Raw genomic sequence first — 23,145 nt, 5'->3', positions numbered from 1 at the left:
TAAAAAGACCCCCCTTCCTCCCAACTCAGCAACCCCCCCTTCCAACCCAGCAATCCCCCCTTGAAAACCCAGCAGCCCCCCACCCTGGTTTTGACCTATGATAGTGTAACTCATTCCTTGGATGAACCCTGTCTGCTAGTCAAATACATAACCAATGAGAGGTGTTCCCTACTCCAAATCAGATCTCTAAAAAAGGGCGTTCATCCTAGAATCTTTTTAGAGGCGACCAGAGTATAGAGTAGCTGGACCATGACTACCATTTTAACAAGATTCTGTGAACAACTGCAGTCAAAGGAAGTATGTGCTAAGCGGCTGTCTTGGTTCTGATTCTAGATAATAGCGGTGACATATATTTTAAATATTTAAGTTTAGAGGCAACCAGTATTGGAGCAACAGAAGATCTTCTAACCACTGCAGCAAGGAGCTCAATAGCATAGGTGCCTCTGGTGCCCCAGTACAAATACTCTCAGCATTGGACATTATTATTAGGAAGCCATGATTGTAGGAATCTTAGCTAGTGGCCCTTTACAATCTCTTCATCAACAATTCAATACGACTCTTACAAACAATCTGGAACCCATACAACAGCGGCTAGTGGAATTCCTCTTTTTCCACACAAGGACATATAACAATAAAAAGCCACTGGCACCACAACCAGATGTGATATCCGCAATACTTTTTATATATCTTTTGATATCAAATGTCAAAAGCAGCACATATTTTCTAATAGATTTGAAAAATGTAATTTTACAATGTATAGGATATTTTCTATTTTACTTATCCTTCTGGCTTTCCATGCGGTTTGGAAACAAGGAGACAAGATGAAGCGCACTGTGTAACGCAAAACGATTTTGTCCTTTACACTACTCCTGTTGTGCCATTCCCTACCTGTATGAAATGGATGTATTTTAGGAAGATTTAATATAGAAAATATATGGGGTGAGTGCCAACTATCCTTTCTCTTATTTTATGGACATTACTGAGCAGAGAGCCACTGGCCCTTACAAAAGTTACATAAACGAAAAGCGACCCAGCTAAAATCCACCGAGGCAAGGCGTTGGTTAAAATGTTTTCTTTATTCACAACATTTTAAAAGAGAATGGACGTGTGCATAGAAAAATGTCCAGCGCGTTTCAGACGCTAGCTGCGTTCTTAATTATGATAAAGGATGCAGCTAGCATCTAAAACGTGTTGGACATTTTTCGATGTATTTGTCCATTCTCTTTTAAAATGTTGTGAATAAAGAAAAAATTTTAACCAACGCTATGCCTCGAGATACACGTTAAGTCCAGCTTCAGACAACAGTCCAGGATGGATTACAGTCCAGGACTGTTGTCTAAAGCTGGACTTAACATGTATCTCTATGCTGTGGACTTGGAACTGAGTTGTCCATGCTACAACATGCCAGGTATCGCTACATGGCTTCCAGGTGAGCTGACTCTCCCTCTTTCTAATGCCATGCCTCAGTGGATTTGAGCTTTCCGCCTTTCATTTATGCATAACAGTTCTCAGGTGGAGTGAGGATCAGCGCTCTCCCTGCATGGCGTACCCACGTGGTAGAAGGGAAACACCACCCAACAAGTTCTACGAATTACCTAACAAAAGTTGCAACCACATTAAAAGGACATCCATCAACCAAGATCCAAGCTGTAGATCAGAAGATACATTTTTAAGTTAATTTTTGATTATTAATAATACATTTATTTACATAGGATCCAATCAAACATTGATGAATTTACAACTCATCTGCTTACTTTCATCATTTTATATATAACTGATACATCTGATGTCGGTTCAGCCACAATATTATTAAGAAAGCACACTCTGTACAACATGATATCATTTAGGGAGTATAAGTAGGTCTCTATATTCACCAGGGTCTCCAGCATGAATGTATAGCTTGTTGAGCTGAGATCGGAGGGTAAAGGATGTTTTGTTGTGTAGAAGGATAACTTGGTACATGTATATATGGGGTTACAACTTGGCTTCTTCCATCTTCTTTTGTTATGACAGGTTCTCTGCTTTTTTTTCCTGTTATTGGTTTCCATTGATTGTTTTTGGTTTCTAGGTTACTTATATTATTTTCCATTAAGTGATGATTTGGATATAATAGGACAGATTTTCCTGTATTTGATGGGACCTGGACATTTTGGATTTCATCATTCTCATGGTGAGGATCCAGAGAATTGAGATGATCTATAAGCATTAGACCAATTTTTTCTTGTGAAGTCTTTGTCTTCATTATATAGACACTGAGACTATCAAGGCAGCCTTTGAATACTTCTTTATTCTCAAGAGCCCCTTCTTCATCCACTGGAGCTATTCCTGTAATGGGTAGATTCATTAGCACTTCATTGGACTAACTAGTAAATGCAGGTCAACTTGTCGTAAATGCAGCCACACGTAAAACAATCAACACTATGCTGAGTATGTGATATGTCTTCTCAGTTTACCAAGTCCTTCAACAATCCCAGCCTACTAAGTACCATGAATTATCTAATATGTTGAGTTGTTAATGTGAAGAAGTCCATTTATAGTATTAAAGGAAATCTAAGTCAAGCATGATAAACCAGGGACACTTACTCATAGATTCAGGCACTGTGACTGTGGTAATCTTCTTAAATTTGTAACCATGGCCACTGTCCTTTTAAAATCAACTTTTCAAATTAAGCTAATGATCCAGAAGGCCCTAGATCTATGACTTAGTGCCCCTTGTTTATCATAAGTAACTTTATCACAAGTTTAAATTCTATCATGGACATAAGTAACCAATTTAATGCTGTTATCCAGATCTCTCTTCCCTCCCTACAACCCCCCTTTCTATGTTTCTCATACACATAATTTAGTTATTAAGAAACTTACCTTCTTCTCTCATACTGATAAGGTTCTGAATGTGCTTCACGGTCAGCTCCAAAATATCTGCTTTCTCTAACTTCCTTTTCCTCACCTGGTTAGAAACACAATCTAGGTCAATACATATCATATCTTTTAATATGGCTTTTTAATCTAGACCGACTGTATCTAAGTAAAATTGAGATCTAACATTTTTTTATCATACAATATCCAGAGCATTTAATGACACAGCATTTGGAGAAAGAATGATTTGCACCATTTGGGGTACCTTTGCACCTGTTTGCTTTGAGCATATATAGATTGGCCCCATAATCCCTGCCATCTCCTGGTGAACTTTGGAAAACTGACATTTCAATAAAAAGCTCGCAACTTGGTATTACTCACAGTTTACACAAAAAAAATTCTGTAAACATAAAGTAAATGTGAGGCATGGTATGTCAAATATCCTAAACTGTGGTTTGTATCATGACCCATGTATCACGAATGGTACAAAGTTTGAATATCATGTAAAATAGGTCAATGATCCCTACACCCTGTAATGTATAAGTACAAGGGCTAGAGCACATTACTGTAACACATTGAAGATCTATGATCCATATTATATGGGTTCCTATTCCTATTCCATAAGTTATTTTACATACAATGAATGACTATTACATTGTATAGAACATATTACTATTATAGCACTTATACACTTATAGCATGATTACATCTTATAGCATGATTACTAATGATCCATGGATACAATATAGAGGTCGTTCTACAACTTACATTATAGCTGTAATGCTTTTCCAGTAAGGTTTTCAGTTGCTCCAAGGAATTGTTAATCCGGGCTCTTCTTTTTTTCTCCATAAGAGGCTTGGACATCTACAGAGACAGACAGGGTCATATCCACCCTCCAGGTTAGCAGGTCATATTTTAGCATTACATAGTGAAGCAGTGGATAACTTACCTTGGTGAGGCCCAGCATCCCTGTGTTAATGTCCACTCCCTGGATGGATTAGGCACTGCTGTCCCTAAGCAGCTCCTTTCCCTCCACTTTATCTGTCCACTCCTAGGGAATGTTTGCATTTCAATGACACCTTTTGCAGTGTACAACAGAAGGATCTTTCTAGTCCATTCATGCAGAAACTCACATTACTGTACAATAAGGAGTCATACTACAATACAGTATCATTGTGCTACACATCCAGTCATGAGCCAGTAGAGAGAATACATACATGTCTACTTACCCCTTGTAAGTGTAAGAGAAACTTTACAGATAAGAAATCAGAAATTGTACATGAGTACATGAGGTTTTAGGGACCCATAATCTGCAATAGGACCTCTGACTAACTATCTGTAATACCAACACCTTGTCATGCAGCAGAGGAGTCTTTAGACACCAGTGGTCATTTAGGTTTATGTAAACTCCAAGGCTGGGATGTGATTGTGGCTATGTTACAGTATGCTATGCTACTACTACTACCAAAATTAGATGTTTAAGCGAGTCTATCACCTCCCCTAGCTTTATGGCATGCACTAAATATACCTTTATTATTTCTTTCCATTATGCCCTTTCTGAGAAATTACCATTTTAGAGTGTTCGCCACATCCGTAACAATCTGTACAATAAATCATAACCATTTTAGAGTGTTTGCTAATGAGGCAGTTGGTGCACCCACGTGATGTCCTCAGCACCCAAAGCACTGATATTCCGGCTTGGACTACTCCATCAGATTAGCACAAAATTTGTCTCCATCAGATTAGCACAAAATTTGTAATGTGAGAAGTATGGGATGAAACTGGTAGGGAAAAGGGGGAATTTAGTGCTCCAGGTATTGGTTACACCAACTGCCTCATTCACATTCTCAGTCAGCTTTCTAACCCCTGTTTTTTGGGGTAACTTACATCCCATGTATTTCTTTAGGCTCTTACACACAGCTGACGAATTCACAGTCCAGACTGGTGTCTCTGGAGCCCCAGTCACACGGCTGTGTGCCCATGCGGATCGGATTCCGGGGGTGAAACGTGGGCCCCGTGGAGAAGGGAAGGGAAGTGAGTGCTCCTCAAGACTGCTCTCTCCATTGAAAGCAGAGCAGCTGCTCCACAAATACATCAAAGTATAGGAGATGTCCAATGCACTGTGGCCGTGTGGCTCTGTTATGAGACACATATGGGCCCAAATACAGTTGTGTGTATAGGACTTTAGTCTTGTTTCAGTAGTATTTGAGGCACAGCCCTCCCATAGAAGTCTGTTGCTAAGTTACACAAATGTATGTCAAAACCAAAGTAATAAAACGGGTGGTATGGGCATAGATTGTACTGGATCCCCCCGTTGTATAAATTAATCTCACCAAAAAATTGAAAAACACAACCTCTAAAGTATATTACGTATAATACAAAACAATCTTTATTGAGAAAAAATAGTGCATCACAATGCACCAGCAACAGTACAATATAAAAACAACAGAGAGTGCCACATAATATAAAGTTTATAAAACCAATGGAACAAATAGAAACTGGTAAGTGTAGCCTATTAACAGTCACAACCTAAGTAGGAATTGTAAACAGAGGAAGAACGTCCCTCACATAAGAGCAGTAATGTTACCTATACCAGTAGGAAGGCACACGCTGTACACCCCGACACGTGTTTCGCACTTAGCTTTTTCAAATGTATGCTTGGTTTATAATCCCAAAGGGAGGTGCGTTCCCACATTTTGCAGTATTATTACGTAAAGCTTCTGGCACCGGCTCCTGAACGGAACTGTCGGCTGTATATTATAGCCGATACCTGCCTCAAACACCCTCGAACGGAGATTCTCAGGTGAATCGGCTCTTACCGGGGGGGTCTGCTGCTCCGATCGTAGCCCTGGGGTCTGCCTGTGCCACATAGCAGGACCCGGCTGTAATAGCATGCTCATTGTGTTACATAACACAGTGTAATACATCTGTATTACACTGTGTTATATGAATGACGGCTTGAACAAGCAATCAGAGCATCACTTGTTCAAGCCAACCTGTTAGAAAGTAAAAAAATAAAAGTTAAAAACACTTAATAAAGTTTTTCTAAACAAAAGAATTAGTATAAATTAGTATTAATAAAGTAAAAGTCCCCTAAACACAAACATTCCCTATACACCTCTAATAAACTTAAAAAAACCCACAAAATCACCAAAAAACCCCCACACATTTGTTAGCGCCGTATCCGGAACAATCAATAACTCAGAAACTCAGAAACATTACTGTAGCTGCTTGGTGAACGAAAAAGAAACCCGAAAAACTTGCCAAAAATGTCAATTTTTCATAAAATGTTCCAAAAAGTTTTGTGCGCCAAAATGGTACCACTGAAAAGGACAACTCAACACGTAAAAAATAAGCCCTAAACAAGCTCTGTCAACCAAAAAATATTAAAGTTATATCTCTGAAAATATGGCGATATGAAAACAAATGAGATTTTTTACAATAAAATTGTAAAAATATATAAAAACTATATAAATGAGGTATCACCGTAATCGTAGTGATCTATAGAATAAAGATAATACAGGCAGTCCCCGGGTTACATACAAGATAGGGACTGTAGGTTTGTTCTTAAGTTGAATTTGTATGTAAGTCGAAACTGTATATTTTATCATTGTAGTTCCCGACAATTTATTTTTTTGCCCCAGTGACAATTGGAGTTTCAAATTTTTTTGCTGTAATAGGACCAAGAATTATCAATAAAGCTTCATTACAGACAATTTTCAGGTGATTATTGCAATCTGGGACTATTTTAAAGCATCCAGAGAGCTTCACCAGAGGTCACAGTGGGCAGAGGGGTCCGTCTGTAACTATGGGTTGTCTGTAAGTCGGGTGTCCTTAAGTAGGGGACCGCCTGTATAGTATTTTTAGTGTACGGTGTATGACCCCCAAAGAGAAAAAAAGAAAGGAAACCAAAATTGTCGATTTTGTTTTCCTCCATACATTTAAGAGTTAATAAAATCTCATCAATGAGCTAATGACCTACTAAAATGAAGTATTTGTAAAGTGCATCTTATGTCGCAAAAAATAAGCCCTTATATGTCCAAATTGTCAAAAAAAGAAAGATTGTATAGCCAATGAAATTTGACAATGCATAATCTGCTCTGAATGGCGCAGCTCCCTTCGATGCCCTGGCGTGTGCCCATACAGCAGGTTACCACCACATATGGGGGATTGTTTTACTCGGGAGAGATTGGGTATCAAAGTTTGTGGAGCTTTTTGGTATTTTATCCACTGAGAATTTGTACATTTTATGAAAAACACATTTAGCCAAAAAAAATTAATTTCAAAATTACATCCAATTTTGTTTTAACCCCTGTAAACCAATTAAAGGGTTAATAGCCTTCATAACAGTTGTTTTACTACCTGAAGGGGTGTAGTTTCTATAATCGGGTAATTTATGCGGTTTTACTTTTATTTAGGCCTTTCAAAGGTACTTGAAATCTGAGCAGGTCCCTCAAAAGGATTTAGCGTTTTTTATGAAAATGTGAAAAATTGCACCCAACGTTCAAAGCCCAATAACATCCTACAAAAATGAGAGGATGCGTAAAAAACCATTTCCACATAAAGTAGACATTCAGTAAATGTTAGTTATTACCTTTTTTTGCTATTATGACTATGTTTGGAAAAAGTAGAACATTTTGAAAATCACAAATTTCCAAGATAAACCCTCTTGCCACAATATCTAAAAAAGGGTTTAAAAAAGGTTTAAAAACACATCATAAAAATGGTTCAACATAAATCTGATATTCTGTGGTGCCCCCTTCTGGCAAGATAGTTACATTAGTTGTTTTGTAGAAAGACTGTTATAAACCCAGGTCTGGCATAAACAAAGTAAATGGAGAATCTATTGATTCTGGGTTAAAGGATTAATGGTTTGTATCCTAACACCAAACCCCAGCAGGATGTCTGAGTCTTCTTGGTTTGTAAAGTTGGGTTTACGTATTTGTCAATTATATCAGGGTCTAAAAAAGCTAGGTGACCTATGACCCAGCTTTTTCCAGGATCTCTGGGCAAGTTATATTGGAGCTGGTGAAGATGGGCAGAGGTGTTTTCTTAATCTTTTCTCAGTGTTATATTTAATGGAGCTGCAAGCTTTTTGGGCTCTATCAACCTTTAGGCCCGGTGTCCTCTTTCTATAGTTTTACTTTAAGTTGCTGTTCAGGAATCTAAGAAAGTTGGGTGAACAAGTGCAAGTCTGGGGCTGCAATGCAAATCTAGGCATTTCATATGCTTATAATACTAGTTTGTTTTTATGTGACAGAGGGGGGAACCTATACACCCATCCGGGCCTTCATTTATTTCTTTATTTGAGGAAGAAATAGACAGAAGGTGCCTTCTCATGGCGGGCATAGTGCTACTCCCATTTCAATAAGCCTGTCCTGTCCAGCAATGTTTAGAGATTTCTATTAAGGATGATATAACGCACTTCTTCTAATCTGGGCCATGACCTTAAAATGTACATTTTAAGAATTAAGGATTATCTGAAAATCCTCCGTAAAATTGCAGCTAATGTGGCTGGTCATGGTATGGGTGGGCTCTAGAAAGACAGCAGACTCCTCCAGCCCAGCTATTCAGCCCTCCTTTCTTGGCTTATGTGTTGTTCTCTTCTCACAAGTCCTCACAAAATCACAATTTTCTGCCTCTAATTCCCGCAGCCGCCTATCTTTAGCCCAAATCTTCATGCTACATTGTCCGGCCTGTAATTACAGCCCGGCCTAATAGCTTCATCACAAGTTACCGCCACAGTCAGTGTGTGTCAGTGCAGAAGACGTGTAGAGACATTGATGGACATCTGAGGGATGTGATGTGATAATACAGTGACCCAGCACACATCTGTAGTTACTATGTTCCTACAATGATTGAAAACATTGAAAAAGGCTAAACTGACACAGCAACAAAATAACTTTCATATGGCAATACTGATCAATCATACAAAAAATTTAGTATTGATTACATCAAAGGAGCGTTAGCATTTATGCATTAGTATGTGTATGTTTGTGTGTATATGTATATATTTGTGTGGATAAGAGGGTTACACAGGACAACAGGGTCCTTTGCAGTTATTCAATTGATAGTTCTAAAGAGGCATAATGATTATGTAAGAAAACAGATGTTTTAGCCAGAAAACCACGTGGACAGCCATTACACAATGCATACAAATTCAGAAGCATATTGACCACATCAGTGACACCCCATGTGTCCCAACACTAAGTAATTATGTACACTGTATTTTACACTCATTTTGCATATTAATATATTGACTTTAAAATACATGTATTTCTTGTATATTTTACGTGTGTACGCATAATATATTTATTTTTATGCATGTGTCCATTTGTATTTATGAATTAATTTATTGGTATGTATGCATAGTCATACATATTTTGTATTTATAATCGTGTATATTAATGTGTGTATATAAATAAGAGTGTATGAATATTAATGTATATATCTTATATATGTATATTTGCATTCATGCATCTGTGTATGTATATGTATAAATAGATCTATTTGTAAGAATATACATGACACATGCATGAATTTGTGCTGACAGATGTGTGTGTATGCGTTAATACATCAATTTGTATGTGGTGAGTATGAGTTCCATATCCATTTGTGTATGAATTAATGTGTGTTAGTATGGATCCAAATACCGTATCTGTTTCTGAATAGTTATATACTATGTATATGTTTATATTTGTGGATGTATGTACAAATGTGTATTGAGCCATCTGTGCATATAGTCCAAAAGTTGCATAAATATAGGATTTTTTGCATCTACATGTATTTTACTTATCCTTTCTCCCAAAAACATTGTGACAGAACTCTTACAAACTCTTCCTGCAGCTGTGACTGTTGTAAGAAGTGATGGTCAGAGATCTGCCAGAAGCCATGATTTATTATGTAAGGGACCTGTTCCCAGGAGCTGCTGCTTCTATTGTACTAGACTGTGTCGAATCTCTTAGGGGAGCGTGGAGAAGGAGGCGGACTGGCCGATTTCCACGCTTCAAGCCTTGTTCACACCATAGATCCCAAGCACATTGTTCTCTCCAGAAGTCTCAGCTTGGCGGCTGGTTCTGCCACAGCTGCACTGAGAATAGTTTTTATGTGAACTTTAAATTGTTCCATTATTCTGCTATTATTCCTTGCTACATAAGACAAATCTCTCTATTGTACTTGAGGTAACCTTCCCCAAACTCTTAAAGGCATAAGGGACAATTTAACCCCTTTGGAGAAGTGATTAGACATATATACACAGCTATGGCCTCATTTTAGGCCTTCGAGGGGCCTAAATTGAGACGTAAGTTCGATTTACAGAACATTATAGTGTGCCATAGACATAATTATGGCCATAGACAAAAAGGATTTTATCTACTCCCCCGTATCTCGTTGTTAGAGTGAGAGGGTTTTAGAGTTATCACATACGATACATGTGTGATAAACCTAATGACCTGTTCATCATTTATGTTTCATAGATAGAAAGCCAGAACTATGAAAGCGGGTGACACCTACACAAGGACAAACAGCTATGAGAGATCAAGATGGCTTAAAGGATCATCAAAATAGGTCACACACCTTTATAAATATACTACATTCAGTTTGAGGCCCGATAGGGCCGGCTCCAGGTTTCAGTAGGCCCGTGGGCGACAAAGCATCAGTGGGCCCCTTTGCAGTGAACTCACATGGTGGCATTTAAAATTCGTAGCTAAAACAGTTTCCTGTTCCCCAAAATATTCCCTAGTTTATCATCTCAGACAGCCCAAACATGGTTATTTTATATAAAACCCACCTCACCCTCTAAGGATTCATTAGAGACAGCCCGCTCACCGCCATGGATTCCATATGTACAGCCTTATGTGGACCCCTAAGCAACTTTGGGCCCTGGCACTTCCCCAGGTATGGCCCTTAGGCCCAAACCTTATAGATTCTGCAGGAAGTTGTTTTTCTCTGACTTACATGATGCATGCGGCTACCACTAGGAGCAAACTACATCTGAATTTATACAGTGTAAAAGTATTAAAGGGGTTTTTACAGCCTCCAAACTTTTTTTGAATTTTTCACAAGATATGCTGGTTGATCAGTGGGGGTGAGATAACCTGCAAACCTACTGATCAGTTAACACTAAGGCCTCATGCACATGAACGTTGTTGTGGACTGCATATCTTGTGTGGACAGCACACAGTCCCATGTGTTTTAATGGGCTCACACACATGCAGGGTTTCTACAGCCCTATGTCTGCATAATTTATTCAAGGATTTGCTTCAAGGACATTCTTTTCTACTGTTAGTGGACTGCACAACCCGATTACACAAGAGACACAAAAACTGTGGGTCTATTGTTTGTGGCCCGCTAATTTACTTATTAAGTATTTACAAAGCCTAATGATGGATTTTAAAATCCTGTAGCGGGCTCCCCGACAGCGGCTGGCCATGCTGACCTGGGTCTTTCCTGCCACTAGTTCTGTTCTCCCAGGCCCTCCTCAGGCCCCACAGCAGTAACAGGGACCCCCGCTACTTACAATGTAATGGGGCGATAACGTATAACCTCCCACCTGTGTGTCCACTATCTCCCCCCTTCCACCCAACAGCACAGCCGCCCAAACTCCTGCGCACCATCACATTTCCACCCCACTCATGCATGATGGCACAGCCACCCGCCTTTTCGCCCCAGCCAAATTTCTGCATGCGCCATGTGTGTGTGTTTATGTATGTCTGTATGTCCGCTAAAGGAATCTGTACCGCTGGGTTTACAATCACAGTTACCTGTGGCTCAGGTACCGTCTTAGACTGTCTGTCACTGAAAGAGACAGACAGTTACTGAAAGAGACTGCAGGCAACAGACAACCACTAAAAGAGACTGCCAGTGACTGACAGTCACTGAAAGAGACTGCTAGTAACAGACAGTCACTGAAACAGACTGCAGGCGACAGACAGTCACTGAAAGAGACTGTCGGCGACAGACAGACAGTGACTGAAAAAGACTGCCGGCGACAGACAGACAGTCATTGAAAGAGACTGCCGGCAATAGACAGTCACTGAAAGAGACTGTTGGCAACAGACAGACAATCACTGAAAGAGACTGTCGGCAACAGACAGTCACTAAAAAAGGCTGCCGGTGTCAGAGACAGTCTATAGATACATATAAAGTAATTTTTTTTAACCCATTCTATTTTGTTGTAGCTAAGAGAAGTTATTTACTATCCCGGGCAACGCCAGGAGCTACAGCTTGTGTATGTATATAATGGGGGTCATTTACTAAGGGCCCGATTCACGTTTTCCCGACGTATTACCCGAATATTTCCGATTTGCGGCAATTTTCCCTGAATTGCCCCGGGATTTTGGCGCATGCGATCGGATTGTGGCGCATCGGCGCTGGCATGCAAGCGACGGAAATCGGGGGGCGTGGCCGAACGAAAACCCGATGGATTCGGAAAAACCGCTGCATTTTTTTAAAAAAAATTGTCACGAAAATTGCACTTACCTTCACTCAGCCTGGCTCGGTGTATTCCAGTGCGTTCCGATGCTCTTCAGTGCAGCAGCGCCACCTGGTGGACGTCGGAGGAACTACCTTAATAAATCACGTCCGGACCCGAATCCACCGCAGAGAACGCGACGCTGGATCGCGAAAGGACCGGGTAAGTAAATCTGCCCCAATGTGTATGTTCTATATGGTATTTATGCAAATGTGATGTGGATATACTGAGTTTGTATATACTGTATGTATTAGTGCATAAATGTATGTATTGTATGAGTCATTCAAAGAGACTGTCGGCAATAGACAGTGACTGAAAGATACTGCCGGCGACAGACAGACAGTCACTGAAAGAGACTCCTGGCGATAGAGAGACAGTCTCTGAAAGAGACTGCCGGGGACAGACAGACAGTCACTAAAAAAGAACCCCGGTGACAGACAGACAGTCATTGAAAGAGACTGCCGGCAATAGACAGACAGTCACTGAAAGAGACTGCCGGCGACAGACAGACAGTGACTGAAAAAGACTGCCGGCGACATGCAGTCATTGAAAGAGACTGCCGGCAATAGACAGACAGTCACTGAAAGAGACTGTCGGCAACAGACAGACAATCACTGAAAGAGACTGCCAGGGACAGACAGACAGTCACTGAAAGAGACTGTTGGCGACAGACAGACAGTCACTGAAAGAGACTACCGGCAATAGACAGTCACTAAAAAAGGTCTAGACAGTCTATAGATACATATAAAGTATTTTTTGTTAACCCATTCTATTTTGTTGTATCTAAAAGCAGTTATTTACTATCCCGGGCAACGCCAGGAGCTTGTGTATGTATATAATGTGTATGTTCTATATAGTATTTGTGAAAATGTGATGTGGATATACTGAGTTTGTATATACTGTATGTATTAGTGCATAAATGTATGTATTGTATGAAAAATGTATGCATTGAAAGAGACTGTCGGCAATAGACAGTCACTGAAAGATACTGCCGGCGACAGACAGACAGTCACTGAAAGAGACTCCTGGCGATAGAGAGACAGTCTCTGAAAGAGACTGCCGGGGACAGACAGACAGTCACTGAAAAAGACTCCCGGCGACAGACAGACAGTCATTGAAAGAGACTGCCGGCAATAGACAAACAGTCACTGAAAGAGACTGCCAGCAACAGTATTTTTTGTTTACCCATTCTATTTTGTTGTAGCTAAGAGCAGTTATTTACTATCCCAGGCAACGCCAGGAGCTTGTGTATGTATATAATGTGTATGTACTATACGGTATTTGTGCAAATGTGATGTGTATATACTGAGTTTGTGTATACTGTATGTATTAGTGAATAAATGTATGTATTGTATGAGTCCATAAATGTGTGTGTATAAGTGTATACGAGTATATAAAAGTGAGTGTATGGGTTTTGAACTTTTTGTGTGTGTCTATAATATAAATGTGTGTATATGAGTGTGTGAATGTGTGTGATTGTATAAATATGTCTTTACAATATGTACATATTTTTTTAATCAGAAGGGAGTTCAATGCAGAAATCCACAATGGGGCCCAGCCTCTCCTATTTACGCCCCTGGATAGATAGATAGATAGATAGATAGATAGATAGATAGATAGATAGATAGATAGATAGATAGATAGATAGATAGATAGATAGATAGATATGGATATGAGGGAGAGAAACAAGATGTTGGTGGGGGGATCCTTTCTGCTTTTAAGATGGGAAAACTTCTGTTAAGAGTTAGTCTGTGATATTGTGCTGCTCGGTCTGCAGAGTATCATGTATGGAGATAATTATTCGGCTCTGACATCATTTGCCTATTATCCGGATATCAATGAGAAGTAGATCAACATCAACATATGTAAAAGTTGAATCAAAGCCTCAAAGTTTTTATTCCTCCAGCCTCAATGTAAACTATTTATTATTTGTTCCACAAATTTACACTTTAAAAGCATTTTTAGGAGGTTATTTCTTTTGTCAGCCCTTTGTGGGGTTTTGTCTTCTATGGTCTCCCATGGCCTCCTGACCTGTCAGTCAATCCAGCACTTTACACCCACTCATACATGAGCTCCACCACCGCTTTCATCCCTCTTCCTTAAGATGCTTCCCACACTTTACTCAGCCTTCTTCCCTACTCTTTGAAAGACAAGTGTGGGTTTAAGGGCCATTGTCTTCCAGGAATAACTCAGAATGCTTTAAGACGCAGTGTTTGACTCAAGTCTACTTCAAAACAAATACCAACCATCTGGAAAATGGAGGCATTTAAAGGAGTTTCTATCAAGGATGGAGGGAGCGGCAGCCTGTCTGAGGTCATCATAGATACCATTCCATAGATTAACTATATAAATGAGCCATATACTTACAATAATGAGCATTTCATTGGGAAATATTTGTGCCTATTTTTAGTTTAGAAGAACTTCATAGCTCCCATGGGGTAACTACTGAGTGATTGGTTGGTGGTTTTAATCTGCCCCGATGACCGGCTATTCTCATGTACAGGTTCTCTCTATCAATCTGGCAGGGCTTGAACCTTAAAATGTTTGGTTGCTTAACAGGGTAAGTATAAGATCCTAATAGGGTCAGCAGGACATGGTATGTCACGGGAAGTCTAAAGTCCTGCTGATGATCAGTCATGTGACCCGCGGTACCGGGTAAACTTTAACAGAGTAAGTTTAATATGGGTGAAGCTATTAGGATCTAATACTTACCACTAATACTAAAGTTTCGTATAAATCCAACCCCTTTAAATTGATTGTTCATTGCATACAGAGATAATGCATAGAAATCATCACATATCCTCTTCACATGATAACACTATTCTATAAAAAATATATTATAGTTATGGCTCTGGTATGGATTTTGTCCAGCATTTTCCAGATGCAGCATTGGTTGCCCTTCACAAACAACAAGCTGAGATCTTGAAAACAGAGAAAGTAAATTTTTAGACCTTTAGTCATACAATTTTTTTTCTTAAAGGGGGTTGGCCCATGAAAGAAAATTCTCAAATCTCAATCCCCTAGTGATTTTTACACAATGAAGATCATTTTAACCCCCTTACTTTACAATTGTAGTCAGTTTTATCGCTGTTTTAGCTCCCTTTCATCAGTGATGGTCAGTGCAAAATACCAGAGTGTGGACGGGGACTCTCTAACTAACTTGTCTTCGTCGGAACACCCCTTTAACATGCAAAACCAGAAGCCATACATGATATTATTCCTTCACAAAGTGCGGCGCTGCACCACCTATATCCATCCAGCAGGAGTCGCTACATCTGTGTTAAGCGCCTCCTAGACTGAGCCTCCACGTCAGCCAGCGGACCGGAAGTGCGCGGCCGGCTTCCTCTTTGCCTCCTCCAAGATGGCCGGCAATGGGCTGGTAGTGGAGGGTAGAGTGAGTTTGGTTAGTTTTCTCCTCGGGGTGTCGGTCCTCTGGCTGCCGTTCATCACCAGCAGGTACACGGAGCCGGGGCAGAGCCTGCTGGGCAGCGCTCCGGGGAGGATATCGCTGCTGCTGTTTGTGGCGCTTGTGAACGGGATCCTGCTGCTCCTCTACCGGGCTCATCTCTACCAGGTACACGGGGCACGGCAGGGCTGGAGGGGGTGTAAGGGCACAGCTGAGGTGGTGCTGTCAGTGTTGTGTTGATGTCTGTGATTATACAGAGACATGAACTTCTTAATGGAAACTTAAAGGGCAGCTCCACTTTTCTGTGCAGATCGTTCCCATCCAGCCCCCTGTGTAGGACACCTGCCTCACTATGTGGCCAGATCTACTGCATATCTTATTAGTTCTACCGTTCTGGGGTCCTGGAAAACTGGGTGACAACTAGGGTTCCCATTATCTATATGTGTCATCCACTTGATGCATGATGTCGGGTTTCGCCCTGCAGCATGTCACCTACTACTGTTGTTTAACCCGCAGCTTTCCTTACTGGAAAGCTAAAAACACACCACTGCGGTCAGTCCATGCGTCACGGTGCTGCGCTCTCCTGAATTTTCAGAGCAAACACTGTTGCGAGGATGGGACACTGAGCAGCATTGTGACATGTGATGCAGGGAGTCCCCTGTAATCATGGTTACGGTTCACCTCTGTTAGCCTCAGCACTATGTGTGAAATCTGGCAATGCACTGTGGTTGATTCACTGACAGACAGCAGTCATGTGTTTGTAGCCTAAGCTTTAGGGGCACAGCACAAAACAGTTATCCTGCAGAGGAAAACACTGTCCCCTGCACCTCGAGTGTGGTCCCCACTAATTGCAGATGTGATGTGACTTGCAGCTGATCACTGGACATGGGAGTGACACTGTTATGTACATTATTATACCCCATGGCTTCTGTAGTCACATGTACATGATGTCATCACTTCACTGCTGACAGGACCACCATCTAGAGCAGTGATGGCGAACCTTTTGGAGACAGAGTGCCCAAGCTACAACCAAAACCCACTTATATGTCGCAAAGTGCCAATATGACAATTTAAGCAGTAACTTATTGATCCCTGCTGTATCACCGGTTTTAATCGTATTGGTGTCCTGAGTTCACCAATACAAAGATGATGGATACATTTGGATTGTAGTTTCCCTCCAGGGTCCCCTGAAGAGGAATGATCAGGGGACCCAGTAGGAGCTCCAATAACAATGCATCTATATCCACACCTTCTGGCTGCTCCTGTAGTCCTGGCAGCCAAGGATGTTGCTTTAAAATAGCACTGAGCTTGGCATGTCCTGGGCTGTATTGGACCGCATGAGGAAGCCTTGAGTCCTGTCTGGCAAACTCTGTGCTATGGTGAAGGCCTGGGTGCCCACAGAAAGTGCTCTGAGTGCCACCTCTGGCACCCGTGCCATAGGTTCGCCATCACTGATCTAGAGGACCATTGAACAGATTTGGATACTTTTTACTCAAATCTCTTGTTTCTCTTACAATCCTGAAAACGTCTAATTTTTAGGTGTCTGATTGCTGGGGCTCACAATGATGGATATTTCTAGTATACTCCTAGGTAATGATAATGCAGAAAGTTGAAGGACACAAGTTTTGTCTGTTAGCAATAACTGGACCCCAAACTCATTTTCAGTTAGGCCAATACCAATCACATTGTTATCCCCTATTCACAAAATGGGAAGAACAATAAAACATGGGCCAAGTATTTGAGCTTTTATTGAGGGAGCTGTAGTGTCGGAGCACATATAGTTATTATTGTTAATACAATGTCTGTTAAAATCGGTCAGTAGCAATGAGCTTAATTGGTGGTGCCAAGTTCTCTACCCTGTGATGTAGAGGGGGAAACCCATTCCCCAATAGAGTATATGACCATCTGGATGATCCTTTTACCTGCTGCTGTATAGATTTGTTCCATACATGTTACTTTGTGTCCTGGCCAGCACAGAGGAAGGAGGTTAAAGGATTGGAGGAGATTTCCTCTAAGAGGATTGCAGAGATAACACTAAAAGGAGCTGACAGCAGTGGGGTTGGGAGGATGAGGACGCAGAGGCTGTCACTAATGATCAGATATCATATAACATCACTTCTGGTAACCGTTCCATCTGTTGTCTGTGCCCGCAGGTCGCCATCAGAGCTGCTTTCTTAGGCTTTGCATTTGGCTGTGGCTTGTTGGTGAGCATCACTCAGTCCCCATGGAGGCACTTTGGGTGGTGAGTAATAATTGTTGATTGTCTACAATTTTGTCATATGGATTGTATTAAACACCACGTTACTGCTCTATAAATAAAACACAATGTAGTTTTACATTGAGTGAATCCAACTCACAACATAATCTACAGATGTCCATAGAAAAGGTTTCTACTTCATTTCATATCTTTAAAAGTGGTACAAAAAATCAACATGGGACACTCGGGAACACAGCCTACACGTTTCAGAAAGGTTTCCGTGTTGATTTTTTTTTTTGTATTACCTTTTCTATGGACGTCGGTGCGTTGTGTTGTTAGCTGGATTCTAAACATTTTTGCTTGTTAATATCATCTAAGTTAAAGATCTGAGGTGACAGCCAAAAGCCTGAGGCTGAACTACTAAGACCGTTGTCTTTTAAAGGACATCTACCATCAGATTTACTGCAAAATTACTTGCTTGTCCCGACTGTCTGGAAGATTTTGCTTTTATGAAGTCCTGGGACAACGGCATTGTTCTAATAAAGATTAAAATGAGCAGGAGGCGCTCAGGGCTACGTCACCAGAGCACCTCCCGCTAATATATGAACACCCCTTTTCCGTGTTCATGGCACTGGCCCCGCCTACCACTCCACTGATGTCACGATCTGTGGGCAGGGCCAGGCCAGATAAGAAAGGGATATATTGTGATCTCAGAATTTCTCAGCACTGAAATCTCAGGCTTTGGGCTCTGTAGTTTCAGTCTGTTATCTCAGCATGAAAGAAAAACTTGCCTGATATGTCACATGATGGATGTCAAAAAAGGGCTTGTCCAGGATCAATCTTTTTTATATTAGTTGTGTCAGATGGCCGCTCACGTTCCTCTGTTAGAGGCACCCGCTACCGCCTAATACAGACGTGATGTCACTCCTGAGCTGCTGCTTTTTTTATATACACCACCTCAAGCTACTTATATACAAATACATTGCTTCTGGGATTCCATCAGATGCTAGAATGAATGTGGTCACCGCATTATGTCACTTCCACGTTGTAGCTTGAGATTCTCCAAATAAGAATAAGAAGTAATCTCCACACTGTTCTCTATGTTGTGAGCCAAGGGACAGGCCACCCCAACTACTTGTATACATGAGATCTTAATGATTGTCATGGCAAGGACGCCGCCACCTTGTCACGTGATGTGGGGTGCAACTGTACAGGTTAATTTAGCCTACTCAAACTTGCGCTCCCCTTTCACTCAGGACACAAATTGAGCATAAATCACACCTCATACAGCACCAGCACCAGACCCACTGCCACCACTTATTGCATTTATACTGGGACCAATAAGTATCCCACTCTACATCAACTCTTCCTTCTCAAGCCGTCACCTTGTCACACCACTAGACATGCACACTCGGCTCTCTAGCAGTAACACACCTAACCAGACTTTACAAGGCTATGAGTTCGCAGAGCATACAGGAACCAAAATGAAAGTGAAAATCTTTAATGACAAAAAGTTGTTCAGTGCATAAAAAACATGTTAAAACCAAAAGAATTACAAAATAAAATTACACACAACACGGCAAAACAGTTATAAAATAAAAAGAGAAAAATAACAGAAACTTACAACTTAAAGTAAATCCTGATTCCCTGGAGGTGGGAGAAATAAGGAACACACTCAGCTTGTCAAGCAGACCCCAAAATGTGAACACCAATTCCTGGATTTCATATGGTTTTATAAGTTCTCTGTTTAGTTCAGGTTTCAGAACCTCCCATTCATTAATTAGTCCAAATGGTCATTCAGGATTGGGCAAAGTGTTAATGAGGGGGGAGAGTCCAGGAATATTTAAACAGTTCTTTGTTTCCAAATCCAGATATAGGGATGGGGGTAGGTGCAGAGGAGAGGTGACCAAATGGCTTTTGAGGTCACCAGAGAACATTCTGCAGGTCAGAGTTTATCAGGTTGTAAGGATCTCCAGGATGTTGTAAACGCTGCCTGGACACTTCAGTAGATGCCAATTGTCATAAAGTTCAACAAAGTTGGTAATTGCCCTATAGTTCATCAAATCTTACACATTCAAGAATAATATCTCCTTGACAATGATGTCCATTATTTCCAGTATAAGGGAATATTTTCAAATTTCTGAATCTGGGATTGTTATTGTGTTGGGTTGTCACTGTTGGGTTCTTGCCCGTGGAGCAGATGTGACTTTCTCTCTCTTGTAGGTACATGTGCTCCCTCTCCTTTTTCCATTACTCTGAATATTTAATTACTGCACTGAACAATCCTAAAAGTCTGTCCCTCGACTCCTTCCTCCTGAACCACAGTCTGGAATACACCCTGGCTGCCTTCTCCTCCTGGGTGGAATTCACTATAGAGCAAGCTGTGTATCCAGGTATGTGTCCATGTTGGTAGCCTTTGTACTGCATTTGGACCAGTGTAAAGAAGTCTTTCTCTGCTGATTATGCTGCAATCCAGTGATGTAAATATGTTACCTTCGTGCTGTTTCAGTTGAGGATGTTCATACCAGGACTGTATAGTGACTGCATTACATGGACTGAGCACTGACCCAGGGTAGGGACACCTTACATAGTGCACAGAGTCTCTGTGTCCCTGCTGGTAACAGTCGGGCATGGTTGTCTCACAGAGAATCATTGTATCATATATAACTTTGATGTTTGGAGTCCAAAATAAGGAGATTTCAATCCATGAAATGCAGTCAATGTCTCCTGGACTATACACGCTTGTGTCTTATGATTTCATCCTTCTTAACCTTTGGACAGGAGTAAGTGGATTCCTCTGTTATTCCTCCTGGAAGTGTAAGAATGCATTGGCTTTCCTCTTACCTATAGTGTGTGTGTGTCTCTATACAGTCTGGATTTCTATTCATTCATGCACACCCTACAGACAGAGAACATATTAGATTGTCAATTGATTCATCCAATTCCTGGAAGAATACTAATTTGTTACAATACACTGCTCTAAGAACAGGTGGAATACAATGTACTAAAGCAGGACATGTCACTATCACTGACAAACTTTCCTGAAGATTTTTTTTTTGTGGGCTATTAATGATCTAGCAAAAGAATAGGTCAGACTGGGCGTGACACCAGCATCCCTGCTATTTGTAGCATCTGTCCACCTGATCACCTATAGTGAGTCTGTACTGTCACGACTGCAGCAAGGGTTCTGGCTATGACACCTTTACTGATCACGCATTGGTGCCCAATGTTTATTAATAATTATAGCCCAGAAAAAATACAGTTTCTTAACACAATTAGGAAGGTTGATTTATTTTTTTGAAATTTCACATACACTAAGGCAATTAAAATCGAATGCAAAAAGTCCCCTTCCACATCTTATGAAATTACTCTGTTTTGCAGACCTGAAGCAGATCACATGGCTGAGTGTGATCGGGCTGTTCATGGTCCTCTTCGGGGAGGCTCTGAGGAAGTCTGCTATGCTCACAGCCGGCTCCAATTTCAATCACATCGTTCAAAATGAGAAATCAGAGACGCATACTCTGGTTACCGGTGGCGTTTACTCCTGGTTCAGACACCCATCCTATGTGGGATGGTTCTACTGGAGCATTGGGACCCAGGTAAGGGTTTAATTTTTTATCACAAATATATCAACCTTTCCCCTGTAACTGGTTTTATAACACAAACCATAAAAGCACTGGTAGAGGGTTTACACAGTCAAGTTTCAAGTTACCTGGGTCTTTATTTTTTTAAAGTTGTTTTATCGGTGTAAGGGACGCCCCAAAAGATAAGAAAAGTGGTGCCACTTAACCCCTAAGGTAACGAGCATATCATTGGTGACAGTATGCTACCAATAAATCTGATGGTAGATGTAGATCAGCTTAGCTGATGATAGATGGTTACTACTCGCCTTCCTGCCCCATCCCCAGGTGCAAAAATCCTCTATTATAACTTACAATGGCTGCATTAAGGAGAAATGTAACTTTATAAAATTTGCAAAAGAGCAAAACATGTTTTGTAGAGCACCGCTATGCTCTGACACTATATAATTTATTAATGTCCCTGGCCCTGATTGGTACATCAGAGAGCAGGTCATGTCAAAGTCTCTCTCCCCCTCTCTCTCTTTCTCTTTTTTTGCAGAGAGACCTGGTGACATCACTGGCTCTCTGTACACAATGTAGGCGACCCAAGAAGGATTTGGGGGCATGAATAAATTAGATAGCGGCGGAGCACAGAGTACAAGAATATAACTACTAGAATACTGCCCCCTATGGACAAGAATATAACTACTAGAATACTGCCCCCTATGGACTCGAATATAACTACTAGAATACTGCCCCCTATGGACTTTAATAAACTTTATCTTATTTTTGGTCATTTTGCTAAGAATTCTCTTGTTCTTTTTGTAGGTTTTGCTCTGTAATCCAGTCTGCCTTGTTGGTTACACTCTGGCTTCCTGGAGATTTTTCCGTGAAAGGGTGGAAGAAGAGGAATATTCGTTGATCCACTTCTTTGGGCAGGAATATGTAAATTATAAAAGGAGAGTTCCCACAGGATTGCCGTTCATAAATGGCGTGAAGGTGGAGCCATAAGATGGCGTCGCAGCACATATTGATGCACTTCCTGTACTTATCTGCCAGCTCCGCTCCTGGAGAACAGCACAAGAGTTGACCATGTAGACCATGACCTTAAAGTCTGCTCCTTTAAATCAAGAGGATTCATTTAAGGGCTATGAATTTTCAGTCCACACGAGCAGTTGGTTTTTGTTGTTGCACTTCAATGGTCCTTTCTGGAATCCGATATCAAAATACAGGGAGGGAGTAAAAAAAAACTTTGTATAGAACATTTTATATATAAATATTTAAAGGATGTTAACTTTGACCAATACAGATGAGGCTTCTTTTTATTTTTGCATCATTTATATGCATGGACCTTACACATGCTGGCTCTGCAGACATGACTAAATCGTGCTAAATCTTAACCATGGGAATATGGCAGACATGATGCACACATGGTTCTTCACTTCTGAAGGTTTGTGCAGTAGTCGCCCTGGACAGACATGAAAGTGCATCCACTCCAACCACGGGTCTATACAAATCATTGTCCGTATAAACCCTACACATCTAAAGCATATCTAGGCCTTGTGTAACTCTTGTGTAAGGGGAAGCTGGTTGGAACACAAGGGTTGTGTTCAATTTAAGGGGCAGTAATATACGACTGTGATGGTATATGGGG

The 23,145-nt window shown here is 40.9% G+C and overlaps 2 protein-coding genes across 2 annotated transcripts; one reads left to right on the top strand and one right to left on the bottom strand.

Annotated features, from left to right (window-relative positions):
- Positions 1 to 1,754: 1,754 nt before the first annotated feature.
- Positions 1,755 to 3,903, bottom strand: HES3 (hes family bHLH transcription factor 3). Its single transcript, XM_072113283.1, has 4 exons — positions 3,806 to 3,903; positions 3,625 to 3,720; positions 2,863 to 2,947; positions 1,755 to 2,325 (listed from the first exon to the last, which is right to left on the bottom strand). Exons 1-4 carry the CDS (start codon positions 3,821 to 3,823, stop codon positions 1,871 to 1,873), a joined length of 654 nt encoding a protein of 217 aa, XP_071969384.1. The 5' UTR covers positions 3,824 to 3,903; the 3' UTR covers positions 1,755 to 1,870.
- An 11,723-nt stretch (positions 3,904 to 15,626) lies between these two features.
- On the top strand, positions 15,627 to 22,799 carry ICMT (isoprenylcysteine carboxyl methyltransferase). The gene is made up of 5 exons (XM_072156240.1): positions 15,627 to 15,902; positions 17,888 to 17,976; positions 20,155 to 20,324; positions 21,313 to 21,530; positions 22,320 to 22,799. The coding sequence occupies exons 1-5, from the start codon at positions 15,690 to 15,692 to the stop codon at positions 22,500 to 22,502; spliced, it is 873 nt and encodes a 290-aa protein (XP_072012341.1). The 5' UTR covers positions 15,627 to 15,689; the 3' UTR covers positions 22,503 to 22,799.
- The last annotated feature ends 346 nt before the right edge of the window (positions 22,800 to 23,145 follow it).

This window comes from Engystomops pustulosus, chromosome 6, assembly GCF_040894005.1.
Source record: "Engystomops pustulosus chromosome 6, aEngPut4.maternal, whole genome shotgun sequence".
In the NCBI taxonomy this organism is placed as follows: Eukaryota; Metazoa; Chordata; class Amphibia; order Anura; family Leptodactylidae; genus Engystomops; species Engystomops pustulosus.
The sequence above is the reverse complement of the archived record's forward strand: the minus strand, read 5'-3'. Positions and strand labels throughout refer to the sequence as shown.